Source organism: Rutidosis leptorrhynchoides, chromosome 2 (assembly GCF_046630445.1).
Source record: "Rutidosis leptorrhynchoides isolate AG116_Rl617_1_P2 chromosome 2, CSIRO_AGI_Rlap_v1, whole genome shotgun sequence".
In the NCBI taxonomy this organism is placed as follows: Eukaryota; Viridiplantae; Streptophyta; class Magnoliopsida; order Asterales; family Asteraceae; genus Rutidosis; species Rutidosis leptorrhynchoides.
The window spans coordinates 477,769,698-477,790,439 of NC_092334.1; the positions used below are offsets into that span (position 1 = coordinate 477,769,698).

The window sequence follows — 20,742 nt, forward strand, 5'->3', positions numbered from 1 at the left end:
TAACAATTACCAGTTAAACACACCAATGTAATTTCTGGTTCCCTATGACCTCAAGCTCGGATACCAACTGTAACGACCCGTCAAAATTGCTATTGACGCGGCACGTTAATCATTGATTCCACAGTGAGGTTTTGACCTCTATATGATACGTTTTGATAAAATATTGCATTCATTAAAATAAGTGACTTTCTAAACATAGAAAGTTATAAACATGTGGGCGAGTGCTTAGGTATAAGCAAAACCCCAAAATACATAAGTCTTTAATTTACAGGTTGACATTACAGTCCAATTATTTATTACACAACGCAGTTTTATTTTGAATGCAATAAACTTTGTACAAAGCATGAGAGACTCCATGCAGGCAACAAGCACATCACTGCGGAAGCATTCTAAGGACCTGAGAATAAAACATGCTAAAAAGTCAACACGGATGTTGGTGAGTTATAGGTTTAATTGCTCGAGTCATAAACATATATAAAGATAGACCACAAGATTTCATCAAAAGTTTATCAATAGATTCTACGTAACAGAGCACCCTGGTAACTAAACTTAATGCTATAGTGATAATTACCCCATTCGTTTTAATACGCGCAAACCAACGTGTCTTAAACTCAAATAACATACGTCCGTTAAAAGGCTAGCGCTCTAGCTCGGACGGGGATGTCAAGCCCTATGGATCCATATACAATTATTCGCGCCCACCAGTCCATATCCTATGTACTGGCAGCTACTAGTTACCAAAGCTAAGGGATTTTCGGTTTAACTCAGTGTAGAATTTTGTATGTACTTGTGTCTTATTGCGTTTAAAATAAATTGCATGTATTCTCAGCCCAAAAATATTTAAAGTATTTAAAAAGGGAGACTATAACTCACAGTTCAATATTGCGATTCAATATTGTAGGCAAATTGCGTAGACGTAATGATGGTGGACGACTGTATGGTTGGCCTTGGATTCAAGAACAATACCCCGAATAATACCTAATATTTCCTTAGCTTAAAGCGGTTTGAAAACCGAATTAAAAACACCCTCGTATATACCTTATTATTATTAAACTTAAATTTAAAATTATAATTATAATATAAATATAAATATTGAGAGTTTAATTTGAAAGAGTTCGTCGAACAAACTGCGTATTTATATTACTTTTCGATTTACTGTAGCTCATGCGATCGCATGAGTTTTCAGTGTTTTTGCCATGCGATCGCATGGCCGCCCTTTCCGTTTTTGTTTGCTAGTTCGTCGACATCAAATAGTGTTTACTGTAGCAAATAGTGTTTACTGTAGCAAATCACTGTAGCAAAGTAGTTTTCACTGTAGCAAAATACGGTTTCACTGTATCAAATAGTGTTTTACTGTAGCAAATAGTGTTTACTGTAGCAAATAGTGTTTTACTGTAGCAAAGTAATTTTTACTGTAGCAACTAGGGTTTTACTGTAGGAAAGTCGTTTTTACTTGTACATATATATATATATATACATACATATAATTGTTCATGAATCGTTGAGAGTAGTCAAAGATAATTGTATATATGAAACAGTTCTAAAATTTTGAGACTCAATCTAACAGACTTTGTTTAACGTGCCAAAATAATAAATCGTATAGAGAATTGGTTTAAATTAGTCGAAATTTTTCGGGTCATCACAGTACCTCCCCGTTAAAGAAAATTTCGTCCCGAAATTTTGAGTAGTACCTGTTTCATGAGCGATATCAGTGAACAAATGTGGATACTTTTGCTTCATTTGATCTTAACGTTCCCAAGTAAACTAGGGTCCTCGTCTTGCGTTCCAACGAACTCTAACTATCGGTATTTTGCTTTGTTTTAATTGTTTGACCTCACGGTCCATGATTTCAACAGGTTCTTCGACAAAATGGAGTTTATCATTAATTCGTATTTCGTCAAGAGGAATTACGACATCCTCTTCAGCTAAACATTTCTTCAAATTTGACACGTGAAATGTGTCGTGAACACTACTAAGTTCTTGCGGTAGCTTTAATCGATAAGCAACTGCTCCAATTCTTTCGGTGATTTCAAAGGGTCCTACGTACCTAGGACTTAGCTTTCCTCGTTTACCGAATCGTACAATGCCTTTCCAGGGTGACACTTTCAACATGACTTTGTCGCCCACTTGAAATTCTAGCGGTTTTCTTCTTACATCAGCACAACTCTTTTGGCGACTCATGGCCGTTTTCAATCGCTGTTGTATTTGAATGATCTTTTCGGTGGTTTCATGAATAATTTCTGGTCCAGTAAGTTGTCTTTCTCCTACTTCACTCCAACAGATAGGAGATCTGCACTTTCTACCGTAAAGTGCTTCAAATGGCGCTGCGTTGATGCTCGTATGATAGCTGTTATTGTATGAAAATTCTGCCAACGGTAAGTGTCGATCCCAACTGGTTCCAAAGTCAATCACGCATGCCCGTAACATGTCTTCCAATGTTTGTATTGTTCTTTCACTTTGACCATCTGTCTGTGGGTGATAAGCGGTGCTCATATCTAATCGAGTTCCCAATGCTTTTTGTAATGATTGCCAAAAACGTGATGTGAATCGGGTGTCGCGATCAGATATGATGGAGATGGGTACACCATGTCTGGAAACTACTTCCTTCAAATATAGGCGTGCTAATTTCTCCATACTGTCTGTCTCCTTTATTGGTAGGAAGTGAGCTGATTTAGTTAGATGATCAACTATCACCCAAATAGTATCATGACTACTTGCAGTCCTTGGCAATTTCGTAATGAAATCCATGGTTATTCTTTCCCATTTCCACTACGGAATTTCTGGTTGTTGCAGTAATCCTGATGGCTTTTGGTGCTCAGCTTTAACCTTTGCACACGTCAAACATTTGCTTACATAAGTAGCAATTTCTGTCTTCATATTAGGCCACCAATAGAACTTCTTGAGATCGTGGTACATTTTCCCATTTCCTGGGTGAATTGAGTACCTCGTTTTGTGTGCTTCATCTAGTACTAGTTGCCTTAGGTTACCATGTCTTGGTACCCATATCCTACCAGCAAAATACAGGGTTCCATCGGCTTTTACTTCAAGTTGTTTTTCTAACCCTTTGCTCATTTCACCTTTTTCGTTTTCTTCTTTTAAAGTTTCTAACTGTGCTGCTTGAATTTGCTTTGTGAGATCAGTACGAATTGTAATATTCAAAGCTCGGACCCTAAGAGGTTTTACTCTTTCTTTTCGACTTAGGGCATCAGCTACAACATTAGCCTTTCCGGGGTGGTAACGGATTTCACAATCGTAATCGTTTAACAACTCTACCCAGCGACGTTGCCTCATATTGAGTTGTTTTTGATCAAAAATATGTTGAAGACTCTTATGGTCGGTGTACACTGTACACTTGGTGCCATATAGATAGTGTCTCCATATTTTGAGTGCAAAAACTACTGCTCCAAGTTCCAAATCGTGCGTTGTATAGTTCTTTTCATGAATTTTTAGTTGTCGTGAGGCATATGCGATAACTTTTGTGTGTTGCATTAATACACATCCTAAACCTTGGCGCGAAGCATCACAATAGATCACAAAATCATCATTTCCTTCCGGTAATGACAAAATGGGTGCAGACGTTAACTTCTTCTTTAGTAACTGGAATGAGGATTCCTGTTCCGTGGACCAATCATACTTCTTTCCCTTTTGAGTCAATGCAGTTAAGGGTTTGGCGATTCTAGAGAAATCTTGAATGAATCTTCGGTAGTAACCAGCAAGACCTAATAATTGGCGGATTTGTGTTGGAGTCTTCGGTGTTTCCCATTTACTAATGGCTTCGATCTTGGCGGGGTCAACTTTAATTCCATGTTTACTGACAACATGGCCCAAAAATTGTACTTCTTGTAACCAGAAATCACACTTCAAAAATTTTGCGTACAATTCTTCTTTCTTGAGTATCTCTAGTACCAGTCTTAAGTGTTGCTCATGTTCTTCCTTGTTCTTCGAGTAAATCAATATGTCGTCGATAAAAACAATGACAAATTTGTCTAAATACGGTCTACAGATGCGATTCATTAGATCCATGAATACTGCTGGAGCATTAGTCAATCCAAAAGGCATGACTAAAAATTCATAGTGACCGTAACGGGTTCTGAACGCTGTTTTAGGAACATCTTCTTCCTTCACTCTCAGCTGATGATATCCGGAGCGTAGATCAATCTTAGAATAAACACTTGATCCTTGCAATTGATCAAACAAATCATCAATCCTCGGTAATGGGTACTGTAGCAAAATACGGTTTCACTGTAGCAAATAGTGTTTTACTGTAGCAAATAGTGTTTACTGTAGCAAAGTAATTTTTACTGTAGCAACTAGGGTTTTACTGTAGGAAAGTCGTTTTTACTTGTACATATATATATATATATACATACATATAATTGTTCATGAATCGTTGAGAGTAGTCAAAGATAATTGTATATATGAAACAGTTCTAAAATTTTGAGACTCAATCTAACAGACTTTGTTTAACGTGCCAAAATAATAAATCGTATAGAGAATTGGTTTAAATTAGTCGAAATTTTTTGGGTCATCACAAATACCACTTCTTCCAGATTTGACTTTTTCTCTTCGGTTTGTTGTGGTGGTTTATACAAGCCAGATCTTTGTTGATTGAAAGTGTTGTTTTGAGTTGGTTGGTTATTCGGACCTTTTTGGTTATACGAGTTATTGTCGGGTCCTTTTGGATTGTAAAGAATGTTTTGATTTCGATTGAAGTTTAGCCTTGGCGTTTGATAATTTTTTTGATAATTATTTCCCAGCCTTTGGTTCATGTAGGAAACATTCTCACGTTGTTCCATCGTTTGCTCAATGTGACAATCTTTCGTTAAGTATGGTCCACCACATTGCTCACAATTGATTCGTATTGCGTGAATATCTTTATTCATCTTTTCCATTCGTCTCTCGAAAGCATCTATTTTTGCGAAAACGGAATCAAAGTCATGGCTAGAATTGGCTCTAGCCGCTTTAGATGAACGATATATATCTTTTTCCTGGTGCCACTCATGAGAGTGGGATGCTGTGTTATCAATAATCTTGTGAGCTTCGGTTGCGGTTTTCTTCATAATGGAACCACCAGCTGCTGTGTCGATGTCTTTTCGTGTGGCGATGTCGACGCCTTTATAGAAGATTTGCACTATTTGAATAGTATCTAAACCATGTTGACGATATCCTCTCAACATCCTTCCGAATCTTGTCCATGCCTCATATAACATTTCAATTGGCTTTTGCACGAACGTGGCAATTTCTCCTTGAAGTCTCACGGCTTTAGATGCCGGAAAAAATCTTTGAAGAAATTTCTCAACTAAAACATCCCATGAGTCAATCGTTTCTTCGGGTAACGATTCTAACCAATCTTTGGCTTCTCCTTTTAAAGTCCAGGGGAACAACATAAGATAAATAGTTTCATCCTCAACTTCTCGGATTTTAAATAGATTACAAATCCTATTAAAAGTTCGAAGATGTTCGTTTGGATCTTCTTTTATTGTACCACCAAATTGGCATTGATTAGTGATCATGTATAGAATTTGTCCTTTGATTTCAAAATCTGAAGCTCTAACATCTGGCTGAATAATGGCGTGACCTTGGCCCGTTCGTGTGGCTCTCATTCGGTCTTCCATAATTTGAGGTTCCGTTACTTCCATAATTGAATTTGTTGAATCCGAATCACTAGAAGATTATGATTTAACTATTTGTGGTTCAGGAGGAATGATTAGTGGTTCAGGATCTTAGAATTATCCTTGAATATCCTCCTGATTCTTAGTTGTGAAGTCGGGTTCAAAAGATGGATTGTCGGAAATTTGAATTGGAGTATTTGTTCGACTGGATGATGATTCTAAAGAAAAATCAACAGCGGCAATATTGGATAGATGTCTTGATCGAGTTACAGGTGGTGAACGTTTTGCTCGGTGCATTCACTGAATATCCTATTAGTTATAAATATAAAAATTATATAATTTATTAAATTAATAGACTTTTCTGATTTTGCCCACGTTTCGAATAGCCAATAGATGCAGCAGGTAGCCAGGACCCTTTAAATCGGAAGCCCACAACTCGCCACTAACAAATCCAACTATTACTACGAACCAGAAAATTTTGGATGTCTATCAATTTAACCGCTTAAAACAATTTTTCGTTTGAAATTTTAGAGAAGAAATAGAAAATTCTATGTCCTAAAAACTAGAGCGTAGAAATGAGAAAGAAAAAGATTGCGTCGAAAAACGTCGAAAAATAAAAAGTCGAAAAACAAAAATAAGAAAGTAAAGCGTCGAAACTTAAAAGTCTAAAAATTAAATCTAAAAAGTTACGTCTAAAGGTATTAAAACTTAAAAGGAATTCTATATCCAAAACGGCAATAACTTAAAAAGGTACTAAAATTTATAAACTGCGTCGCAAAATTTTAAAGTGCCTAAATCTTAATCTAAAGAAAAAGCACTTAAGGGATTTTACGGCAAAGCCTAAAAATCTAGAAATATAAAAATAACTACGGCAAAACTAAACTTAAAACTAATTATAAACGAAAAATATAAAAATTACGAATTAAACGACAAAAATATTCAATTTATAAAAAGAAACTAAAAATAATAAAATTTACAATTTTTATAAAAATATTATTTTTATTTTTTTATTATATAAAAATATTAATTTATATAATTAAAAATACAAATTTAATTAAAACTTATAAACTTATTAAAATAAATAAACTAAATTAAAACTAAATATTAATAATTATTAAAATAATTAACCCTAATTTCGCAATTAATGATAGGGTTTGACCTGTCAGAAACATCTACGCGATCGCGTAGCACGAGAGGTAAAATCTCCGAGATCGCGGAGAAATGTAGGTTCAGAATTGTGCAGGCTCAAAACAGGCTCTTTTTTTTTATATTTTATATTGTTTTTCTAAAAATATTGATACAAATATATATTAAAAATATAGTGTTTCACCGAGTCCCCGGCAGCGGCGCCAAAAACTTGATGATGTTGGAGCGGGGTACGAAATAGTTATATTTTTATTACGAAATACGTTACAAATTACACAAGTTTTATTTATTTATAGAGTGGATATACCTAAACCTTGCTACAACACTTATAGGCAGTGTACCTAATCGTACAGTAGTGTAGTTTTTAGTAAGTCCGGTTCGTTCCACAGGGAGCTGGTAAAGTTTAACACTATATTTTTAAACAATTATATTTGTACGAAATATTATATATATATATATATATATATATATATATATATATATATATATATATATATATATATATATATATATATATATATTAATAATATATAAAAGGGGGTTTACCGTTTATTGACTGGTTTGTCGATTTTATATTTTAAGCGTAAAGATAAATGACAATAATTAAAGTGCATAAAATAAATTACAATATTTAAATGACAATAAATAAAATTGCGAGTAAATAAAAGTACGATGAGAAATACAATAAAACAATTATGCTTATTTAAACTTCAGTAATCATGATGTTTGGCGTTTTGATTTTAATTAATTATCTTGGGTTAATTGTCCTTTCTCCTGAATTTATTTGATAGCTATCTGGTTTTTGTCCACAATAGTCCATCGGTCATAATTATAAAATGATCGTCAAATTAACCTTATTCCCGAAGTCAAATATTCCAACTAATTAGGGATTCGAACTGTAACAAGGTCTTAATACTTTGTTTAATGATTCACCAGGTTATCGACTATGTGTAATCCAAGGTCTTAATACTTTATTAACAATTACACCAATTACCCTTGTATGTAATCCACCCTTATTTTAATTAGTCCATGATTTTTAATTTACCCACTTGATCAGAATGAATAATCAATTACCCAACCTAATTGATTAATTAAATGATTGTTAAAGATGCCGTAAAAACGTCACTAAATAGGACATTCATAATCATTTAATAATTATTAGATTAACTAATTTGAAGATAGGTTCGACAGGCTCCAAAGAATTTTCATTCAATTAGACAATACCCCCCATCTATTAATGGTTCATGGTCTAATGTCCACAAGTGTCGGTCTTTTGTCCATACCCTAATTATGGTACAAAATTTAATAACCTAATCTTAATTTTTAGTCTAACATCACGATTATTTCGTCTCAAATAAGCATAATAATAACTTAGTTACGAGACATTAATTTAAATAATTTAAACATAGCTTACAGTGATTATTTATCGCGTAGCGTTACACGGACAGAGTTCCGACTTAAAACCCGTAAAACATTCTTACAATAACCTTATTATTATTAACTTAAAATTAAAATTATAATTATAAAATATAAATATAAATATAAACTGAGATAGATAGATAGAATTGGGTACGTAAAGAGTGCAGACTGCTCGAGCTTTTATAGGCCTTTTCTAATTTCGGCTGCTCCGCTATCGCTTAGATTTTACCCTTTACAGCTCCGCTATCGCGGAGTTTCGCAGATCCAGCTCACCATTTTTGGATTTTTATTTGTCGACATATTTATTAAATATATATAATATATAAATAATTTATATAATTATTTATATATTATATTTTATTCTTGTGCATAGTTGACTCATAATTTTTGGTCCATTGCGTCGGGCGTTGATAGTTGGCTCAAGTCCCGGTTCCGGATTTTCGAACGTCCTTTCGTACAATTTAATATCTTGTACTTTGTGTTTCACAACTTGTACTCTTGTCATTTTTAGAAGTTTCTCATCAATAAATTGAACCACTTGGATTGTATCTTGTACATTTGAGCTTTTTGGACGGTTTTGTCTTTCAATCTTCGTTTTCGCCTTTTGTCTTCGCACTTATTTAATATAAACGGATATTACTTGAAAATAGAACAATTACAACTGAAACTTTACATATTGGAAGGATATTGCTAAAAAATATATGTTCATTTGGAGCACTATCATTAGTGATGAACATAAAATCCATTATTGATGATTTTGGTGGTTTTTGGGTAAGATTGAGTCATGAGGACTCGAGAATGACTAACCTAGGGTTTCAAAGTGGTAATTGGTGTCTATGAGTCTTAGATGGTTAGTAATCACTAACACGCTTTGATTTTTAGTAAGTGGGTGTTAATTGAGCATGTTGGTGACCCAAATGGGTGTGTTAACCTTGAAATGGGTCGAATGAGCCTTGGGTGACCTAGGTTGTTAATTAGGTATGAAAATGCGCTAACCTTGTGTTAATAAGGGTGTTAAGACCATAATTGGTTAGTGTTGGGTTTTGGCGAAGTTGACCTAATATTATGATTAAGAGTGCAAATGGGTCAGAATTTCACTATGGGTCAAAATGACACTAGGATGGTGAGTGAGTTGGTTGACCAACTTGAATGTATGGTTGATATATGTGCATAACGTAATAGGTACGTTATTTTGAAGTTACGAGCTTGGTTTATCATTCACCGAAGGCGTTGAGGTGAGTGGAATAATTATGCATGTATGTATATAATGTATTTATTTATGTGGCGTGAAATGTGGGGTAGTCGAGGTGTTAAGACACCACATAATACGTAGTGAGTGTGTTAGTCGCGGTGTAAAGATACCACTCCGAAAATTAATGAAATGTGGGGTAGTCGCGGTGTTAAGACACCACATTCTATGTAACGAGTGAGTTAGTTGCGGTGTTAAGACGTCACTTCGAGTCTTGAAGACATGTGGGTTAGTCACGGTGATAAGACACCACATTGTCATAATGGGTGGGTTAGTCGCGGTGTTAAGATGCCACCCGGGGGTTAGTGATACGCGGTGTTAAGTACACTAATGGATGTTGCGAACTCCGATGGTCTTTTGCGAGCACCATCTCCTTGTATGATTGGTTAACCATGGTGTTGTGTTGTAGTATAGCATATTATATTGTTTGGATTATATGCTAATAGTTGTGCTAGCTTGTGGTTGGAGACTTAGCATTATACTTGCGATGGTATGCTATTTAGTTGCTAGCGTGTATACGGTAATGTGTAAGTCTTTGCAAGTAGGTATATTATATATGTATATGTATAATTATTGCATTCACTAAGCGTTAGCTTACCCCTCTCATTGTTTACCTTTTTAGGCTCCGGCGTGGATAAGTGCAAAGGTATTTGCTTGGATTAGTGGCTCTCGGGGGTTTAGCTTTTGGAAGTTCGACCAAGATATGGGTAGTTTAAACCCCAAACACCATGCTCGAAGTGTCGTTTGGAAATTAAACTTTTGTGGTCGAAACTTGTACTTTGTACGAAATTCGTAATTCGGGACGATGTGGGCCCGGTGTTGTAAAACTCGTTTTATTTTGGAAATCTCTTAGTTTTACTTATTGTAATGTGTTGTGAAAACCGTTTCGTCTAAAAGTATCGGGAAGCGGGAGATCTTTTCGCGTGTAAAAGATAATTGGGACAGCAGGAAATGGAGCGGCGCGCCCCATATTTGAGCGGCGCGCCCCATATTGGAGCGGTGCTACACTTGGCCAAAAAAAATGGACTTTGTAAAAAAAAAAAAAAGAGCGTCATGCGGTTGGATAACGGGTTGGGTCGTTACAAGTGGTACCAGAGCATGGTCTAAGGGATTTAGGCGACTTGAGATAGGTGCCTAGACTTAGACTTTATGGTGTACGCGTTTTATGCGGGACTTGTAGGAGACGGGTCGGACCAGGATTGGTTAGTGCCTAGGTTTATGTGAACTAACGTTGCGCTAATTGTTTTGTGTTGTGTTTGTAATCATCAAGCGAGATAGACGTTGTACTAGCAAGTTAATGTGACGTGCTCGCGTAACAATGATTAGCTACCATTGTTACGGGTTCAAATCGTGTTATACGAGTGATGTACGATGATTGTTGAGCAAGATGGGGCGGTGAGGTGTATGTGTATATTTATGTCATGTCTTTTCATTTCGTTGTTTAACCAATTTCATTTTGTAGAATGAAGATGAGAAACGGACACGATACCGATGGCGGAGGCTCGAGCGAGGACTCCGAGTTTATGGCCAAGGTTAAGGCCATTATGAAAAGGCATCACAGGCCTTTCTAGAGGACGTTAGGAAGATGTTTCTAGATTCGATTGACGAGCAAGTAGTCAATCTAGTTAAGGAACAAGTGAAGGTTGTTCTTCACAAAGATAATGTTGGAAGGCGAGACTTCTACTATAAGAACTTCAAGGATTCTCAACCTCCCACCTTTGAAGGTGAACGGGACCCCCTTAAGAGTGCCCGTTGGATCTCCGATATGGAGGGGGCTTTCCGTACTTATGAATGCCCTCTCGATAAGAAGACAAGGTTCGGGAATAGTATGTTGAGGGTCGATGCCAAGTTGTGGTGGGACGCAAAAATCCAACTCTATGGTGAAGAGCAATGTATGAAATTCATGTGGGATGAATTCAAGGCGGAATTTTTCAAAGAGTACCGAACTTCAGCCGATCTTTCGATGCTTAAGGACGAGTTACGTGCTCTAAGGAAAGGGTCGATGGATTTGAACACTCTCAAGTCCTCTGTCTTATCAAAGACCCAATTTTGCCCGGAGTATGTCGGGAATGATCACATGTTAAAGGAAGACTTCTATCGAATCTTGAACGACAACTATCAAGAGAAGATTAGTATAAACGCGGTGAAAACTTTTGATGAGTTGTTTGATATGGCCAAGGGTTTTGAGTCGCTCGTTTTGAGAAAGAGTGGCTTTACGTTTGGCAAAAGAAAATTTGAAGGTTCGAGTCAATCGAACTTTTCAAGCAAGAAGAACAAAAAGGGTTCCGAGAGTGTTAATAGTGTGAAGAAGAGTGTTTTCGGAGGTTTTCCTTATTCTTGTCACAATTGTGGGCAAAAGGGGCATATCGCTCGTGATTGCCCGAAACCATCCTCCACAAAACTCACTTGTTTTAATTGCAATAAAGAAGGACACCGAAAGTCGCAGAGTCCAGATTTGCGGAATGATCAAGTTAAGAAGTTGGAGAAAGCGGCGGGTACGGCTCGGGGGCGAAATTATTTGATGACCAATGATGAGGCTAAGTAATCCAACGAAGTTGTCTCAGGTACTTTCATGGTTAACTCTAAACCGGCAAGGATACTATTTGATAGCGTTGATAATTTATCGTTTGTGTCTCCTCGATTTGTGTCTAAGTTTGATAAACCGCTAGCTAAGTTAAGTCATCCGGTAGAAGTTGAAATAGCGGATGGTAAGACGGTGCTAGGGGTTGATGTTTGTAATGATTGTGATGCTGTGTTTGGTGCCGAAACCTTTAAAATCGATCTTATCCCGATGACTTTGGGTGAGTTTGATATTGTCATTGGCATGGACTGGCTCGATCGTTATAGAACCGATATTGCATGCCATGAAAAGTCTATTTGTGTGAAGACCCCAAGTGGGGGAGAGTTAATTATTCATGGCGAGAAACGGAGAAGACTTGTGCCATTATGCACCTACGCATGGACACGTCGTTTTCTTAGTGGTGGTGGCATGGCCTTTCTTTCCCATGTAGTTGATACTCGTGAAGAGCCACCATCCATTCATGAAATTCTGGTGGTTAGTGAATTCGAAGATGTTTTTCCGGATGAATTACCAGGTGTTCCGGCGGAAAGACAAGTTGAATTTCGCATTGTGTTGGTTCCGAGGGCTACCCCCATTGCTAAAACTCCTTATTGTTTAGCACCAACGGAAATGCAAGAGTTGTTAAATCAAACACAAGAGTTGCTTGAAAAGGGTTTTATCCGACCGAGTGCTTCGCCATGGGGCGCTCCGGTTTTATTCGTGAAGAAGAAGGATGGTAGCATGCGGATTTGTATCAATTATCAGGAGTTGAATAAAGTGATGATCAAGAATCGTTATCCATTGCCTCGGATTGACGATTTGTTTGACCAACTTCAAGGTACGATGTATTTTTCTAAAATTGACTTACGGTCCGGCTATCACCAACTGCGGATCCGTGAGGAAGATATTGAGAAAACGGCTTTTCAAACGCGCTATGGACATTTTGAGTTTGTAGTTATGCCTTTTGGCCTTACAAATGCACCGGCGGCATTCATGGACCTCATGAACCGAGTGTGCCAACCTATGTTAGACAAGTCGGTAATTGTGTTCATTGACGACATACTTGTCTATTCGAAGAGTATGAAGGAACACGAACACCATTTGCGTGGAGTGTTGAAGACGTTGCGGAAGGAGAAGTTGTATGCTAAATTCTCCAAATGTGAATTTTGGATAAGGGAAGTTCAATTCCTTGGCCATATTGTGAACAAGGACGGCATTCAAGTAGATCCGGGGAAGATAGAAACGGTGAAGAGTTGGGGACAACCGACTACACCTACGGAAATTCAGAGTCTTCTCGGATTGCCCGGTTATTATTCTCTGTTTATCCAAGATTTTTCTAAAATCGCTTCTCTATTGACGAAGTTGACGAGGAAGAACGCGAGATTTAATTGGGAGAACGAACAAGAAATTGCTTTTCAATTGTTAAAAGAGAAGTTGTGTCAAGCTCCGGTGTTAGTGTTGCCGGAAGGGGTAGAAGACATGACGGTTTATTGTGATGCTTCTTTAAATGGGCTCGGGTGTGTTCTAATGCAAAGAGGTGAAGTCATCGCTTACGCCTCTCGACAATTAAAGGAATACGAAAAGAGATATCTGACTCATGATCTTAAATAGGCGGTGGTAGTTCATGCGTTGAAAATTTGATGCCACTACTTGTATGGTGTCAAGTGTACGATTTATTCGGATCATAAGAGTTTGAAACATCTTTTTGATCAACAAGATTTAAACTATCGTCAACGTAGATGGATGGATGTGGTAAAGGACTATGATTGTGAGATACTTTATCATCCGGGTAAGGCGAATGAGGCCGCGGATGCGTTAAGTTAAAAGAGTCAACATCCGGCGATACGATTAGGATCGTTACGCATAATTATTACTAACGATTTTCTTGTAAATCTTGGTGAGATTTAAATTGAATCTTTTGTTAACAACAAGCATGAAGAACGAATCGTGGGGCAAATGGAGTCCATTACCTTTGACCCGCATGGTTTGTTGTCCTTTCAAGGAAGATTGTGGGTGCCTAGAATGGGAGATTACCGACAAGTGCTACTTGATGAAGCACATAAGTCAAAGTATTCCATTCATCCGGGCGCGACGAAAATGGTTCTTGATTTGCAGAAAGAGTATTGGTGGCCGGGCATGAAACGTGATGTTGTTAAGTATGTTGAGCAATGCGTCACGTGTTTGCAAGTTAAGGCCGAGCATCAAAATCCGTATGGTATGTTACAAGCGTTAGAAATCCTGAAATGGAAATGGGAGCACATTACCATGGATTTCATCACGAAGTTACCAAGGACGGCGAGAAACCAATTTGATACGATTTGGGTGATAGTTGATCGGTTGATGAAAGGTACTTTGTTTCTTCCCATTCGAGAAACGATATCCTCGGAGACTTTGTCTAAGTTGTTTATCAAGGAGGTAATATCGAGACACGGAGTTCCTATATCTATTGTTTCGGATCGGGATACTCGTTTCACATCTCGGTTTTGGAATAAGTTTTATAAAGATATGGGTACACAATTGAGAATGAGCACGGCGTACCATCCTCAAACGGACGGTCAAACCGAATGTACGAATCAAACATTGGAGGATATGTTACGGGCATGCGTTATTGATTTCGATGGTAGTTGGGATGAGCACTTGCCTTTTGTGGAATTCTCGTACAACAATAGCTATCACGCTAGTATTGAAATGCCTTCTTATGAGATGCTTTATGGGCGTAGGTGTCGAACTCCTATTTGTTGGGGTGAAGTGGGTCAAAGAGAAATCGAGAATACCGATTTGGTTTTAGAGAAAAATAGTAAGTTGGAGATGATTCGGGCTCGACTTAAGGAGGCGCAAGATAGGAAAAAATCTTATGCCGATGAACGTAGGCAACCGATTGAGTTCCAAGAAGGTGATATGGTGATGCTTAAGGTCTCGCCATGGAAGGGTATTATTCATTTTCAAAAAACGGGGAAAGTTAGCTCCTTGGTTTATTGGGCCATTTAAAATTTTAGCTCGTGTTGGTGAAGTTGCGTATCATTTGGATTTACCCGAAGAGCTTGCGGGGATCCATAATACATTTCATGTTTCCCATCTCCGTAAGTGTCTTGCGGATTATTCATCTTGGGTGTCATTAGAAGAGATTGAGCTAAACAACAAGTTAGAGTATATTGAAGAGCCGATAGCTATACTTGATGAAAAGGTGAAAATGTTGAGAAATAAAGAAGTGAGAACTTTTAAAGTTCAATGGCGTCGTAGCAAAGGTTCCGAGTTTACGTGAAAACCCGAAGAGTTTATGTTAGTGTATCTTCCCGCTTGTCATGCGGCTTGGATCGCGAGGACTCGCTCTGATTCAAGTGGGGGAGAGTTGTAAGACCCAAATATTTATTGTATATAAGAGTGAATAAGATGTACATAAAGTGTGTGAAGTGTAGTGTAAATGAAAAGCCAAAACTGATCTGACCATATGGCGCGCCGCGCAAGGTTGAGGGCGCGCGCTGCACACCTCTCCTGTGACAGATTCTTGTTTTTAAAATAAAGTTAATGAGGGGAATTCTTGTCTTTTCACTTGGGGCTGGGTTTAGGTCACTTATGGCCAGATTTGAGGTGGTTGAAACACATTCAACACAATCACCAACCTTATCTTCTCCACTTCAAGTTCTAGAGAGAGAGAGAGAGAGAGAGAGAGAGCTTTAGAGTGAGAAAGCTTAAATCAAGAAAGAAGAAGTTGAATTCGGGCCAAAGCGCGTGTGTTAAAGTTGTTCATCTAATCACTAGCTACGTTGTGATTGTGGTGGTAAGCTCTAATCTTGATTTCCTTATTTTAATTTGTTTAAGGGTTAGGGTTTTTGGTTAGTGATGAACATAAAACTCATTTTTGGTGATTTTGGGGGTTTTTGGGTAAGATTGAGTCATGAGGACTCGAGAATGACTAACCTAGGGTTTCAAAGTGATAATTGGTGTCTATGAGTCTTAGATGGTTAGTAATCACTAGCACACTTTGATTTTTAGTAAGTGGGTGTTAATTAGGCATGTTGGTGACCCAAATGGGTGTGTTTACCTTAAAATGGGTCAAATGAGCCTTGGGTGACCTAGGTTGTTAATTAGGTATGAAAATGCGCTAACCTTGTGTCAATAAGGGTGTTAAGACCATAATTGGTTAGTGTTGGGTTTTGGCGAAGTTGACCTAATATTATGATTAAGAGTGCAAATGGGTCGAAATTTCACTATGGGTCAAAATGACATTAGGATGGTGAGTGAGTTGGTTGAACAACTTGAATGTATGATTGATATATGTGCATAATGTAATAGGTATGTTATTTTGAAGTTGCGAGCTTGGTTTATCATTCACCGAAGGAGTTAAGGTGAGTGGAATAATTATGCATGTATGTATATAATGTATTTATTTGTGTGGTGTGAAATGTGGGGTAGTCGTGGTGTTAAGACACCACATAATACGTAGCGAGTGGGTTAGTCGCAGTGTTAAGACACCACTCCGAAAATTAATGAAATGTGAGGTAGTCGCTGTGTTAAGACACCACATTCTATGTAACGAGTGGGTTAGTCGCGGTGTTAAGACGCCACTCCGAGTCTTGAAGACATGTGGGTTAGTCGCGGTGATAAGACACCACATTGTCATAGTGGGAGGTTAGTCGCGGTGTTAAGATGCCACCCGGGGGTTAGTGATACGCGGTGTTAAGTCACCTAATGGATGTTGCGAACTCCGATTCCAAGTAGTAATTTTGCTTTGTAATGTCATAATGCGTTATGAAGCGTGTAACATTTGTACTATGTGCATTTTTCAGAATAAATAGAAAATGTATTATCGTGATGTAAACGTGTGATATACTTACTGCTCGTACTCTTGATTCATTATTGGTAATCATTGTTATTTTATACTCTTGGCGTGTCGTCGCTAACCCTTATGTGTGTTGATGTGCACTCAACACACACTCGGATCGCGCGCTCATAGTCGCGTCGAAGAGCCTTCTAAATGTTAATTTGGGACTGCGGTAAAGCGCGACCAACGCTTTTTCGTTTATAGTCATGACTTGCAGATCCCTAGGTCTGCTCGGGTGGAACTAGGTCAACCCAATGACCGTCGCTCTCTGGTAATTAGTCTAGTCTGTCGCCAAACAGACTTCTGCCGCGCGGGAGCTAGGGAAAGTCATCCCTTAAGTAGGCAGGAACGCGCTAGTATTTTACTGTGCGCGTGCAGTTCAAATCATAAAGTTATTCAGCTCCGAGAGGTACATGAAATCATAACTGAAAATGACTTAATGCTTTAATATAATCAAAAAACGAGTTTACAATAATGCAACACACGGTCGACCTACAAAGGCGCATTGTTTAGTAATTACATGTAAATCTAGACAAAGTAGGAGAGTGATCAATTCTCCTATTTTTTATATTACATGTAGCATTTTTTAAGCACGGTAGCATGCCAGGTCCGCTTGATTGGATTTCCCTTAAGCTCTGCCAGTTTGTAAGTTCCAGTGTTACTGATCCCAATGACCTTGTAAGGTCCTTCCCAGTTTGGCCCTAACTTCCCAGTGTTCTGGGCCGTGCTTGCTTAGTTATCGCGCCCCACAAGGTCTCCCACCTTGTAAGTTCTTGCCCTTACACGCTTGTCGTAATATTTTGCAATGCACTATTTGTTGGCGGCTTCTCGGATTGTTGCCATTTCCCTGCGCTCATCCACATAATTTATATTAGTGCGCAACCTTTCGCCGTTTTCGCCCTCGCTGTACGACAAAATTCTTTCTGTTGGAACCGTAATTTCCGCCGGGATTACTGCCTCTGAACCGTATACCAAACTGAACGGTGTCTCTCTTGTGCTGTTCTTGTGCGTTGTCCTGTGTGCCCATAGGACTTTTGGTAGCTCATCTACCCATCCGCTGCGCTTCATTCCCAACCTTGCTTTGATGGCGTGCACAATATCTCTATTCGTAGCCTCACATTGACCATTAGCCTGATGGTGCGCGACGGAGGTGAAGCGCTGTTTGATATTCAAATCCTGACACCAGCTGCGGAAGGGGTTGCCTTCAAATTGTGTACCGTTATCACTAACAATTTTGTTAGGTACACCGAATCTTCATATAATGCTTTCCTAAAAGAAATCTCTAATCTGCTTACTGGTGATGGTGCGCAGTGGTTTTGCTTCTACCCACTTGGTGATGAAGTCGATAGCAACCACTAGAAATTCAGCGTTTCTCGCGCCCTTTGGGAAAGGTCCCACTATGTCAATAGACCATTTGTAAAATGGCCACGGCGATGTGATAGGTATCATATGGTGTTGTAGCGCTGTGCTAACGGGTGCGTGCAACTGGCACTCTTGACAAACTCTTATCCTTTCAGCTGTGTCAGCATACATTATGGGCCAATAATACCCTAATCTCTTAATCCTCTCGGTGACTGTCCTCCACCCAGAATGTAACCCGCAAGATCCCTTATTAACCTCGTCAACAATCATAGCGGCTTCTTTAGGTCCTACGCAACGTAGGGACGCACCTAGATAAGACTTTCGATATAGAATTTCCCCTCGCAATTCATAATTTGGCGCTTTCACCCTGATCTTCATTGCTTCCTTCTCCCCTTCAGGAAAAGACCTAGTCTGCAGGAATTCCATGATATCTGTCATCCAAGTCATTTCTTCTTCTTCAACGGACGCAATCGTTGTTTCTGGCTCTGTGGATTTCTCGAAGACTTGCTCTACTAATATTTTATTTTCTAGATGATTGAAGGTGAGGGCCGCCAGCTTTGCTGAGTACATCCGCCTGCTTGTTCTGGCTCCTAGGGATTTGGCTGATCCTGAAGTCAACGAACGTATCAGCTAGAGAGTGGACCAGAGCCAGGTATGATTGCATGGATTTGTCATTGGCGTCAAATGTTCCGTTTATTTGACTGGCGACTAGCTGTGAATCCACATAAGTTTGCAGCTTCTTTACTCCCAACTCTCGGGCTATACGTATCCCTGCTAATAACGCTTCGTACTCTGCCTCGTTGTTTTTCACCTTAAAGTTGAACCGCAACGCGTACGTATGCTCTTCCTGATGCGGACCTGTGAGGATTAACCCTGCGCCGGCGCCTTCAGAGCTTACTGCGTCGTCAATATAGAGCTCCCATAGTTCGAGAGGAGGTGCGGGAAGTTGCTCAGGGTCACATATTGCCGGCATATCAGCTGCCGTTTCGGCCAAATAATCGGCCATCACCTGCCCGTTGATAGCGCTTCTAGCGCAGTACACAATTTCATGATCGCCTAGCTCTATTGCCCATTTGGTCAGCCTACCAGATATCTCTGGTTTATAGAGCAGCTGTCGAATAGGTTGATCAGTGATTACGTAATCGGATGTGCTTGGAAGTACCTGCATAAACGTCGGGCAGTAACGACAAGCGCGTATACGAGTTTTTCTATGGGGAGATAGTTCAACTCACTTCCTGATAGCGATTTGCTGACGAAGTATATTGGCATTTGGGCGTCCCCCCGTTCAACAACTAAGATGGAACTAACAGCTTCCTTAGACACCGCAAGGTAAAGTATCAGGGTTTCACCTGCAATTAGCGCTGTTAATGTGGGGAGATCTTTGAGGATCACCTTCATCTCCTGTAATGCCTTTTCTGCCTCATCTGTCCATTTGAAATCCGACTTTTTAGCACAGTCTTTCAAGGTATGAAAGAACGGGAGTGATCTTTCAGCGGCCTTAGACAGGAATCGCGTCAATGCGGTTAATTTTCCATTGAGGCTTTGAACATGCTTTTTTGTTTTAGGGGAGGGCATCTTTTCAATTGCTTCTATTTTCTTCAGGTTAGCCTTGATTCCACGCGGAGTCACGATGTGCCCTAGAAAATTCCCTTCTTCTTCCCCAAAACTACACTTGGCAGGTTTGAGCTTCATGTTGATGCTCCTGAGTGTGTTAAACGTTTCGAGTACATCGGCCAACAACTGTTCCTCAGTATTGCTTTTAATGACGAGGTCATCAACATACGCCTCCAGGTTGCGCCCGATTTGCTTAGTGAATGTTGTATCTATGGTGCGCTGATAGGTAGCACCTACGTTCTTCATTCCGAAGGGCATTTTGGTGTAACATTATATCCTTTGGTCTGTGTGGAACGAGGTCTTCTCTTCATCTTCTTCCACCATTTGTATTTGGTGATATCCTTTGTAGGCGTCTAGGAAGCACTTGAACCTAAAACCAGCGAGCGACCCGACCTTCCAGTCTATCTCCGGCAGAGGATAGTTGTCTTTGGGACAAGCTTTGTTGATATCTTTAAAATCGATACAGAGCCGCCACGTTCCATCAGACTTCGCCACCAGCACAGGGTTAGCTACCCATGTTTGGTAGTTCACTTTGCGGAGTATGTTAGCTTTAACCAGCTTGTCCACTTCTCTGCACAACCATTCACTTCTTTCGGGTGCCATTGGCTGCTTCTTTTATTTGATAGGGGTCAAATTGATGCTGGCGCGGAGGTAATGCTGCGCGATTTCTCGCGATACTCCAGTCATATCAGCATCGCGCCAACAGAACACGTCAGAATTTGAAATGAGGATATTCCTCAGCTTTTCCTTAGTTTCGTGTGTGAGGCTCCCACCTATATTTACCTTCTGTTTCGGATACTCGGGATTAACTATAACCCACCACTCATTCGCACCCCTTGCGCTTCCTTTGTTGGTAATAGATGCGCACAAGGCGTCCAGCGGTGTTGACTCGAGGGTGGCGACTCCTTTATCTGTCAGGAATCGGACCATCCCGTGGATTGTGGATGGTATGGCGCTG

General features: G+C 39.2%; 1 protein-coding gene across 1 annotated transcript; it reads right to left on the reverse strand.

Moving 5' to 3' along the window:
• Window positions 1–18,690: 18,690 nt before the first annotated feature.
• LOC139889414 (uncharacterized) lies at window positions 18,691–19,745 on the reverse strand. The gene is made up of 2 exons (XM_071872368.1): window positions 19,479–19,745; window positions 18,691–19,332 (listed from the first exon to the last, which is right to left on the reverse strand). Exons 1-2 carry the CDS (start codon window positions 19,743–19,745, stop codon window positions 18,691–18,693), a joined length of 909 nt encoding a protein of 302 aa, XP_071728469.1.
• Window positions 19,746–20,742: the final 997 nt, after the last annotated feature.

What these genes read in the sequence shown, in the direction of transcription:
- LOC139889414 (XM_071872368.1), bottom strand. Translation starts at nt 19,745, where the DNA reads ATGCCCTCCCCTAAAACAAAAAAGCATGTTCAAAGCCTCAATGGAAAA. An exon ending in TTGCGGTGTCTAAGGAAGCT is followed by an intron (nt 19,333 to 19,478) that starts GTTAGTTCCATC and finishes ACGTTTATGCAG; the next exon opens with GTACTTCCAAGCACATCCGA.